At 39.3% G+C, this 12,084-nt stretch overlaps 1 protein-coding gene across 1 annotated transcript in view; it reads right to left on the bottom strand.

Annotated features, from left to right (window-relative positions):
* Positions 1-7,376, bottom strand: part of LOC121376828 (desert hedgehog protein B-like) — a 13,524-nt gene extending 6,148 nt beyond the window's left edge. Inside the window, exons 1-3 of the mRNA XM_041504609.1 lie at positions 7,271-7,376; positions 5,990-6,039; positions 4,431-4,650 (exon numbers count right to left, since the gene is read on the bottom strand). Of these exons, the coding sequence (XP_041360543.1) occupies positions 4,431-4,650; positions 5,990-6,039; positions 7,271-7,313 (313 nt within the window). The 5' untranslated portion in view covers positions 7,314-7,376. The remainder of the gene's footprint in view (positions 1-4,430; positions 4,651-5,989; positions 6,040-7,270) is intronic.
* Positions 7,377-12,084: the final 4,708 nt, after the last annotated feature.

Genomic DNA, 12,084 nt, shown 5'->3' with positions numbered 1-12,084 from the left:
ATAGTGTTCAGACTGATAAAGGCATATCACAACCATTCCAATCAAACATTGGTGTTCGCCAGTTAATGACTTCCACGAATATTTATGTAACATTGGAGATAAAATATCACTAGACACAATGCGCTTAAGCCATCTACTTTTTGCAGATGATCTTCTACTTTTATCAGAAACCCCACATGGTCTACAACAGCTCCTTGATCAACTAGGTATATATTGTAATGACAACAATCTTACTATTAATTTAAATAAAACAAAAATTGTTATTTTTGGTGGCCAAAGTACAACAAATAAGCTTACTTGGCATCTCTCGGGCAATAAAGTCCCAGTTGTAACAAAGTATACATATTTAGGGGTTGACTTTACTCAAAATGGAAATTTTAAAGAATGTTCCCGATCACTTTGGAGCAAAGGACTAGGTTGTTTTTACAAGATGCAGAAAGAATTCTCAAATGTTAACCTACCAGTAGACATTTCATGCCAGTTATTTAATTCTCTTGTTGAGCCTGTCCTTTTATATGCCAGTGAGGTTTGGGGTGCCCAGTTCATATCATTAAAATATTTGGAAACTTTCCTGCCAGAGAGAATGCTTTTAAAATTCTGTAAATCAACACTACAGGTTAATAGTCGTACCCATCATTGGGCCTCTAGAGCTGAGCTAGGTTTGTACCCACATGTTGCATGTTTACGCCCATATGCAAACTACGGACAACATTATTTTACAACATGCTTTCTCTGAATGCACAAGCCTTGAAAAGAAAAATATTGGTTGGCTTCACAAATTATATTATTATATTGGTGAGTTGAATCAAAAACGAAGCACTGTCAATTATCCCATTCATCTTATAAATATAATTAAAACTAAGTATCACAATATTTTAAAAGAAAACCTTATAGCTCCAGCCAAAAGAGATGGATCCAGTAATAAGATGCGAACGTACAAATTATATAAACACAATATTCAACTAGAGCCATATTTATTACACTGTATACATCCAGAACACCGTAACGCTTTTACTAAATTACGTCTTAGTGACCACAAATTAAAAATAGAGACTGGGCGCCATACAAAACCCTTCACTCCAGTGGAAAAACGTTTATGTGACCACTGCAATGTAATTGAAGATGAATACCATCATATCATAATATGTAAGAAATATAATAGTCAACGTGTCAAATTATATGCATATCTAACTTTCCATAATTACCTATTTAAAAGTATGAGTATGCAAGAAAAAGTTATATATATTATGCAAAACGAAAATCCAGCCTGTGCTGGTGCGGTATGCAAATTTGTTCACGATTATACATGTATTGCCCATAATTAGTCCTTATTTAGTCATTTTGTTTGTTTCTTGTGTATGCATATGTTTTGCATCCAGTTCCGTATGTGGAATGTTTATATGCAATAAAGTTTTTATCTTTTATCTTATCTTTATAGATTTTTTTTTTGTTTACAGACCTTTGGTTTTTGAAAATTATCTGTGAACCGTGAATAAAATACAAAGTTAAACCAATACCTAGAACAGTAAAGTAGTTTACGTCGTTTCTATGTACATGGAAAAACAAATAGCTGTGGTAATAAATAGAATAACAAACTCGATACCAGTTATTATCAAATTTATGTTCCTCGTGAAATAATTTTCACTTTCGTGACAAGTGAAAATTATTTCACTCGAGACATAAATTCGATAATAACTGGTAACTCGTTTATTATCCTCTATTAACGTTAAATTTTTAAATAACACGATAGTATATTTGTTAATATAATCGTATTGGTTAGCTAGTGGATATGACATCAAGCAATCCAGAAGCTAACAAAACGCATTATTTGACGTCAGTTGCACGTGGAAATGTTTGGTTTGTTTTCACAATATCCAATACTATGGTTACAGAGCTCGCATTTTCCACACAATACATATGCACATACACCACGTACATTTCTCTTTTCAACCAGTGCACCACGACGGGTATATCAAAGGTCGTGGTATGTGTTATCCTGTCTGTGGGATGGTGCATATAACAGATCTCTTGGTACTAATGGAAAAAATGTAAAATGACGATATGTTTGACATCCAATTGTCGATTATTAATAAATCAATGTGCTCTAGTGGAGTCGTTAAACAAAACAAACTCTTCATCACGTACATGACCTCTTGATAGAAAGGGGGGCGGGACGTAGCGTGGTCGGTCTGGGATCGATCCCCATCGGTGGACCCATTGGGCTATTTCTCGTTCCAGCCAGTGCACCACGACTGGTATATCAAAGGTCGTGGTATGTACTACCATGTCTGTGGGATGGTGCATATAAAAGATCCCTTGCTGCTAATCGAAAAGAGTAGCCCATGAAGTGGCGACAGCGGGTTTCCTCTCTCAATATCTGTGTGGTCCTTAACCATATGTTTGACGCCATATAAACGTAAATAAAATGTGTTGAGTGCGTCGTTAAATAAAACATTACTTTGTTTTCTTGATAGAAAATTGGTTCACATTCATACACGCATTATCGATAACGTCGCTACGTTTCACTGAAATTATGCCCAGTGTGACAGAACCCCAATGGCAACGTAACAGTGCAATTGGCCGGATGAAAGGAACTGTTTTATTTAACGACGCTCTCAACACATTGTATTTACGGTTATATGACGTCGGACATATGGTTAAGGACCACACAGATATTGAGAGAGGAAACTCGCTGTCGCCACTTCATGGGCTACTCTTTCCGATTAGCAGCAAAGGATATTTTATATGCACCATCCCACACACAGGATAGCACATTCACCGACTTTTATATACCAGTCATGGTGCACTGGTTGGAAGGAGAAATAGCCCAATGGGCCCACCGACGGGGATCGATCCCAGACCGACCGCGCATTAAGCGAGCGCTTTACCACTGGGCTACGTCTGGCCCCTGGCCGGATGGAAGCCGGTCAGCAACAGGAATGTCACGTGATCGCTCCAGATCCGGTCGTCCAAGAGTTCCTAAAGCTGCACCAGGCCTCTGTGAACTGAAAGTTTGCGTAAACCATTTATCGGTTACGTAAAAACAAATTCAGGTAACCCATTTCGTTTTACGCAACCCATCATGAATATGTAAATGATGTCATAAATTCAGTGCGCGAAGGAAAAAGGGTTTACGCAAATTATACTTGCGCGATTGACGCGCGAACGAAATTATCGATCTCGCAATTTTCAAAGGCCTGTGCGCACGACCGAGACATACTATTACGGCACTTAAGTGACAAGGGCTTGTAACACAAAGCAGTCGTAAATATTTTGGTGTTACGCTGTTCGCCACAACACCAATTCGACAGTCGTAGGAAACGTTTAGTAGTATAACTCGAAACACACGTGACTTTGGCGTAAAGCATACGTAAAACTAGAGGAACACGACAGGTCAGGTCAGGTCATAGGGTTTTTAGTGTACATTCAGAACAAGCTGTTGTAGCGCACGCCTGTCATGGGGGGCAGGTACTGGCCTCGGTCGGCTCCTCTGCCCAGGACAGGAAGAACACGACTGTAACTCGAATGTCTTATACGCTTACGACAAGGGGATTCTTGTAACACGTACTGACAACAGACGGACGGATGTAGTTCAGTGGTAGAGTGCTCGCTTGAGGTGAGATGGGTCGACGCAGAATCAATAGCCCTTATTGTACTTGGATGTTTTCCTCCCCAATTAGAGCCCCACGACTGATATGTTAAACACTGTGGTATGTACTGTCCTGTCTATGGGAAAGTGCATATACAAATCGCGTGGTTACTTTTCACAGAAGTAGCCTGTGTGGCAGCAGTGGCCCAGTAGAATTACTAAATGTTTGACATCCAATAGCTGATGACTAATTAATCAATCTGCTCTAGTGGAGTCGTTAAAAAACCCTTCATAATCCCACGAACATTTCAAATTCAATAGCAGCAAAAAGCACCACCCTCACCCGCTTCCGATCCGAGGTTGCTTGTTTTCCCTTACACATGCCAGCGCTGGCGATCCTCTCTCCTACTCAACCCCACCCCAACCATTTCCTGTCCTGGACGGAGGAGCTTGCGACAGCCGACACTTGCGCCCATGGCAGACGTGTGCTACAACGGCATTTTTTTAATGTGCACGTTAAATCCTATTACCTGACCTGATTAGGATATGGGGGCGGGACGTAGCTCAGTGATACAGCGCTCGCCTGATGCGCGATCGATCTAGGATCGATTCCCGTCGGTGGGCCCATTTGGGCTATTTCTCGTTCCAGCCAGTGCTCCACAACTGGTGTAACAAATGTACTATCCTGCCCATGAAATGGCGACAGCGGGTTACCTCGCTCAATATCTGTGTGGTCCTGTACTAAGATCTGTGACAAACAAATGATAAATTTACCTGTACTAAGACACGTAACAAATTAATGGCAGATTTACCTGTACCAAAATCCGTGCGAAATGGTTACCTGTTAGAATGCGATATCCTGATCTGAGGTCCTTCATTACCACGACGTTACCGTTGTCCAGTAGGAGGCGAGCGTCGCCTGGGAAACAGTCACAGATTGTACAGCAAGGTTTATATGCTTGTCCGGCAATGTGGTCTACACAGCCACACTGACACACCTGTACATATCGATTGCCATTGAGGATGCAGTCACACGATTTCGGCGTCGCGCGACCAACTCGCTGTGCATAGAAAAATAAAACATTTCATTTCAACACTTATTTTTGTGCTTACATCCAATTGAGGTTCAAGCACGCTGACCTGGGCACACGCCTCAGCTATCTGGGCTGTCTGTCCAGGACAGTGGGTTAGTTGTTGAGGGTTAGTGGATAGTGAGATAGAAGATGTTGTGGTCTTACACCTACCCATTGAGACTGGATGGGAGCCTGTACCGGGCTGCGAACCCAGTACATACCAGCCTTATGTCCGATGGCTTAACAACGACACCACCGAAAGAAAAGAAATATTTGTATAACGACACTGGGCGGGACGTAGCCCATTGGTAAAGTGCTCGCTTGATGCGTATGCGTATGCGTATGTGTATGAGTATGTGTTTATGTGTATGCGTATGTGTATGCGTATGCGTATGCGTATGCGTATATGTATGCGTATGCGTGTGTGTATGCGTAGGTGTATGTGTATGTGTCTGTGTGTATGATTATGTTTATGTGTGTATGTGTATGTCTATGTGTATGCGTATGTGTATGTCTATGCGTAGGTGTATGTGTATGTGTGTATGAGTATGTTTATGTGTGTATGTCTATGTCTATGTGTATGTGTATGCGTATGTGTATGCGTATGCGTATGCGTAGGTGTATGCGTGTATGAATATGTGTATGTGTATGTGTGTATGTCTATGTCTATGTTTATGTGTATGCGTATGCGCATGCGTATGCGTATGTGTATGTGTCTTTGTTTACATGATATAACGTGAAAAAGAGCTGGACAACAGGGGTCGTCCCTTTGAGTGTTCATTGGCCCCAGGCAGGTAAGGTTTCTTGTGAAATGCCAGTGAAATTAATAAAACTGCTACAACTACTGTGGCTGTATGAGAAAGCATAGTTTAATTAATTGTGGTCTGAGGTCATCTACAAAGAAAGAAAGAAATGTTTTATTTAACGACACACTCAACACATTTTATTTACGGTTATATGGCGTCAGACATATGGTTAAGGACCACACAGATTTTGAGAGGAAACCCGCTGTCGCCACTACATGGGCTACTCTTTCCGATTAGCCGCAATGGATCTTTTATTTGCGCTTCCTACAGGCAGGATAGTACAAACCATGGCCTTTATTGAACCAGGTATGGATCACTGGTCGGTGCAAGTGGTTTACACCTACCCACTGAGTCTTGCGGAGCACTCACTCAGGGTTTGGAGTCGGTATCTGGATTAAAAATCCCATGCCTCGACTGGGATCCGAACCCAGTACCTACCAGCCTGTTGACCGATGGCCTAACCACGACGCCACCGAGGCCGGTCCCAGATGAAGAGATCAACCGTGTAAATTGGTACATACCTTGCGTTCTGTTAGATCGCTCTTACTAGACTTCGCCTCATAGAATTGCGCTAAAAATTGAAGAAACAGGAGCAGTTAAAAGAAAGAAAGAAATGTGTTAGTTAACGACGCACTCAGCATATTTTATTTACGGTTATATTGCGTCAGACGTATATGATTAAGGACCACACAGATTTTGAGAGGAAATCCGCTGTCGCCACTTCATGGGCTACTCTTTTCGATTAGCAACGAGGGATCTTTTATATGCACCATCCCACAGACAGGGTAATACATACCACGGCCTTTGATATACCAGTCTTGGTGCACTGGCTGGAACGAGAAATAGCCCAATGGGCCCACCGACGCGGATCGATCCTGTTCAAGAAATGTTTTATTTAACGACGCATTCAACACATTTTATTTACGTTATCTGTTCGTCTCGCGAAGTTATTCACAGAACCCGTGTTTGCATTTTTACCAGTCACAGGGGCGGGACGCTTCATGCGCTGTCGGTCCGGATTCGATCCCCGTCGGCTGGCCCATTGGGCTATTTCTCGTTCCAACCAGTGCACCATGACTGGTATATGAAAGATCGTGGTATGTGTTATCCTGACTGTGGGATAATGCATATAAAAGATCCCTTGCTACTAATGAAAAAAATGTAGCGAGTTTCCTCTCTAAAACTATTTATCAAATTTAACAAATATTTGGCCATCCAATAGACGATGATTAATAATCAATGTTGTACTCTAGTGGTGTTGTTAAACAAAACAAACCTCTTTTTTTAACCAGTCACAATCACGGGTGTTCGGAGTTTCTTTTCTTTTATGTTTGGATGTTTGTTTGTTTGTGAAATAATAATATGGCTTAGGCCTAATAAGCCCTTTGCGTATATTCACAAAATAGTTACATTTAAATAAGTAATGGAGAATGTACGTGGAGGTGTAGGTTCGTGAAAATCAATTCACAAGTCCCGTCGTTAATGATATTTGAAATCAGTATACATGATCTGTTTCCCATGTGGTTAGTATTCCAGCATCCTGTTTGTATAGGTAAATAATCATTCCAAAATATGTTATGAGTGATAAAGAGTCGCGAAGATAGTAACCATGAAACTGTATGAAACTGTACGAATAAAAGTTTTTTTATTTAAAATGTTTTGCCACAATTGCGCACAATTACGCATTAAATATTATTTCAAGCTAGTAACTGTGTAGTTCTCAGAAATGTTGCTTTAATCTCTAATTTTGAACTGTATCAACGGAAGTGTCGTTTTTCGTTTCATCGGCTAAATGTACTTACCAATGAACAACCCCAGAACCGCTAAAAGAACACAGAAATGCATCTCTACAGTTTCAGAATCGGCGGATTTCAAGTCTATAAAATGGCTGTAGATAGTTTTGGTATATACGCGAGGACTATGAAATTCAACACTGACGTTAATGATATTACAATCATATTATAATACATGCATCAAGGTGAATAGTTGACGTTATCGGTGTTATTATCATATTGTAATATATGCATCAAGGTGAATAGTTGACGTTATCGGTGTTATTATCATATTGTAATACATGTGTGTTGTCCTAGTGAATATTTTGACAATCATATCAAATTCCAACACGTTGACTAACTATATAATTTACATATGTCAGACATTCTGTGGTTTTAGTGAATTAATGCGAGAGTTTAGTGAATTTTATGCATTATTCATCAGGGATTCGGAAAGTACTTGCCCGCTCGCCAAATGCGAGTAAAAATTCTGACGAACGAGTTATAAAATGCAACTACCAGTCCAACAGGCGATCTGTCATTTTGATTTTGTTTGCCACGTAATGTTAATGACTTATCAAGTATTCGTAATAACGTTTTGTAAATAATATATAAACTAAAAGGCTACGTGAACACTCACACAAACTGCACCGTCAAATATAGCAGTGGTATTCCAGGGCTCAATTTCACAAAACATCGTAAGCCTATCTATGACTAAACCACAATTCTTATTACTGTTATAGTACAACAAATACGTTTAGAAACACACATATTTCATTTTCTTTTTGTCCATAAAATGCTCCATTTTCCTTAATGATGTTATTTTCTTCGTGAAGTAGGAAGAAAGGAAATGTTTTATTTAACGACGCACTCAACACATTTTATTTACGGTTATATGGCGTCGGATATATGGTTAAGAACCACACAGATATTGAGGGAGGAAACCTACTGTCGCCACTTCATGGGCTACTCTTTCGATTAGCAGCAAGGGATTTTTTATATGCACCATCCCACAGACAGGGTAGTACATACCACGACCTTTGATATACCTATACCAGTTGTTGTGCACTGGCTGGAGCGAGAAACAGCCCATTGGGCCCACCGATGGGGATCGATCCAAAACCGACCGCGCATCAAGCGAGCACTTTACCACTGAACTACGTCTCTCTCCTCTGAGATAGATGCCAAACACGCGCTAGTCTCAGCCGTAAACTTACTGGGCTGAATTTACGAAAGGTGTTTATCCCTTAACCGCGTGTAACTATCTAAAACAGAAAGAAATGGCGTCAGACATATGGTTAAGGACCACACAGATTTTGAGAGGAAACCCGCTGTCGCCACTACATGGGCTACTCTTCCGATTAGCAGCAAGGGATCTTTTATTTGCGCTTCCCACAGGCAGGATAGCACAAACCATGCCCTTTGTTGAACCAGTTATGGATCACTGGTCGGTGCAAGTGGTTTACACCTACCCATTGAGCCTTGCGGAGCACTCACTCACTCAGGGTTTGGAGTCGGTATCTGGATTAAAAATCCCATGCCTCGACTGGGATCCGAACCCAGTACCTATCAGCCTGTAGACCGATGGCCTGCCACGACGCCACCGAGGCCGGTCTATCTAAAACAGAAGTGTGTATTTTAGTAACCAAATTACGAAGCATGTTTATGTTACACGCGTATAATCAAGATCGCTAAGTTATACGCCTGCGTTTAAAATGCATTGAAATACTTAAACGCACGAAAGGGGTTGTTTAAGTCAAAGTAATCGACACTTTTCATCAACAAAACGAACTGAACAGTGCTGATGGATGTATTACGAGTGTTCGAAATTGCTCAGGAAGATGTCAAAGAGCATAGAAATTATGTCTAAAGACGAGCACATGAAAGTATAAGACAGATGTAAGAGAAGGCGGTGTGTGTTTGTGTGTGTGTGTGTGGGGGGGGGGGGGTGACCCTTAAATCCTTAAATTTGGGCAAACATTATAGAGATATTCGAGGAAAGTGTGGTAAATTTAGGCATGTTTACCATCTATTTACATGAATCTACCCACAAAACTAATTGCAAGAATGCGTAATGATTCGCTTGCAACCCTATATAGCCGTTCGGCAGCATAGACGTATGGGGCTCCCATTTTTGTAGAGGGCAGGCTTCTTTTGCCCGAATTAAACAAAAATGCCCGAAGGTGGATAACATTTTTTTAAAATTATTATTAGCATTACAGCTTTATAGGGTTGAAAACTACCACAACGCATTTTTTACATGGATTACAACTAATTTTGAGGGTAGAATGATTAAAATACATGGTAAAAAGGTCTTAGGTTAGCACATGTTGCCCGAATATCTGTTATTTTTGCCCGAATTTGAGGTTTTGCTCCAACACTTACGGGGCAGTTGTCCCCCTGCGCACTGTCCCGTACACTTATTGTTGGCAGTAACACAAATATTAAGCAAATGTTGCTGTCCAGATTCGAGAATTTTTGGTTAAATCAGCAAAAAATCAGCCTGCACCCCCCCCCCCCCCCCACACACACACACACACACACACACACAAATGGGAATTCGTACGCCAATGGACGAGCATTGCGAAATTTTTAAGACAGGTATAATCAATCCATTGAAAGAAATTTAAAGACGTCAAGTTTGTTAAACGATATTAAAATATAGGCGAGCAATGGTTAAAACTATTTAAGCAGTAGCAGTGATGATTTTATTCCACTCAAATCTGTTACTATTAGACGAAACAATGCTCCTTAGATGATTGGAAATATTACGACTTTAATAGACGTCATACAAATTCAAAAAAAAGAGAAATACACAAATAGATTAGGAGTTACAAAGGTATTTCAAGTATCCGTAAAGCTAAACGTGATTATAATATGAAACTAGATATAATATATTGAATAATGAGCACGGAAGTAAAACCTAACGACAGGTTCTTAACCGATATATAAAACAAAACGACAATTCCAAATCAACATTCGCACCTATTGAAAACAATGGCGTTCTTTAAGAGGGTGATGACAATATTGCAAACGTAATGAATAACTATTTTGTAAACCAAGCTACAGTCGATAGACCAGATCAAGATGTACCAATGCACAGGAAAGGAGGTTGAAGATATCTTAGTATCTGTAAGTATAAGAAAAGCCAGCGGTCCTGATCTAATAAATAATAAAATTATTAATACAATTGGAATATATTTAGTCAAACCGTTGATGAAATTATTATTTAATTTGTCTCTGTTTTATTCTACATATCCCACTATTTGGAAACAGTCGCTGAGTATGAAGATATTCGCCTAATAATGTTTTTGTTTTACTATATAGCAGTTTTCATATTAAAAAAGTGCTATTGAACCTAAAGATAGTATCATTTGTACTCAATTTAATAATGTTATCAGAGCGATTATGCATTTTCCGCTATACTGTTACAACATCAGTGTGGTGCACCATTTGCATGTTTCGTTTCAAAATTCTAATTATGTATAAAAAAAATATATATATATATATATATATATATGTGTATATATATATATATATATATATATGTGTGTGTGTGTGTGTGTGTGTGTGTACGTGCGTGCGTGTGTATGTGTGTAAAAGAGTAATTGCAAATTTAATATTGAAAAAATTACATTTCAGCAAATGTCATTACCATTATTAACACACCCAAAATGTGACGGTACTGACGTGTGATGACAATGATATTTTATTGGATTTTACATAATAAAAAACTGTTTTGAAAGACTTCACCTGAAAAAGTCTGCAAATATATTATCACCGACACACTATTTTAGCAATTATCTCAAAATTAGTTTGCAAATGCATTTATTTCTTTACAAACAGCATTTGGTAATGACAGACGATAAACATACTCATGACAATATAACATGAAAAAATGCCCTTATACTTAAACATTGTCTTTCAGTGTTTTTTACTGAGAGTGTATCTTTCTTAAATGATTACAACATTTAGAGAGGTTGTAATGGTAATGACAATTATATTCTTCTTTTTTTTTTCTTTTTTTTTTTGGTCAAATATAAAGACACAAAATAATTATCTCCAATAACAAATACATTGCTTTTTAAATTTGCATTACTTCAAAATTATGTAATTAACATAAAATCATTACTTTAGAAAACAAAATTATTATTAAAATTTTAAGTGGCATTGAAATTTATTAACCTTGAATTCGAACACATAGAAACAGTTTAACTATGTTTTGGATGTTTAAAGAGTCTTATTAAGATAGTTAATATAAACAATGATACAACAACAAAAAATGTTTTAATTATTTAAAATGTTTTATCATGTTATACCAATGAAAACTTGTGGAGGGCATTTGTGCCTCCAATTATAGAATGACCTGTACAAGTTACACGCGGATAGCAAACTACACGTCTTCTTAGTTTCATAATATACGATAAACGCAGGTGTTTAGCAACACGCGTACAAGCATGGGCGTACGACCCGGGGTGGGGTGGGGGGAGCAGTTGCGCGCCCCCCCCCCCCCCCCCCCCCCCCCCATATTCGGGCAAAACAGTGGGAAAACAGTGGGGAAAATTCGGGCAGTTTTTATCTGGGTAAAATTTCGGACAAATCAACCCCTCCAGCCCCCCTAAATCAAAGAGTCCCCATACGCCCATGCGTACAAGTGTGATTTTAGCCCCGAATAAGACTTACACGCATCTAAGATAAACGAGCGATAATCACCTTTCGTAAATTCGGGTCACTATGTTTTGTGAAATATCCCCCTGGGTCGGTCTCGCATGGTTAAATACAAAATACCCTAGTCACAGACCATGTATACCTTCTAACAGCCAGATAATGGCCGACTGACAATG

Source organism: Gigantopelta aegis, chromosome 2 (assembly GCF_016097555.1).
Source record: "Gigantopelta aegis isolate Gae_Host chromosome 2, Gae_host_genome, whole genome shotgun sequence".
NCBI classification, from domain to species: Eukaryota; Metazoa; Mollusca; class Gastropoda; order Neomphalida; family Peltospiridae; genus Gigantopelta; species Gigantopelta aegis.
This window is presented reverse-complemented; position numbering and strand designations above follow the sequence as displayed.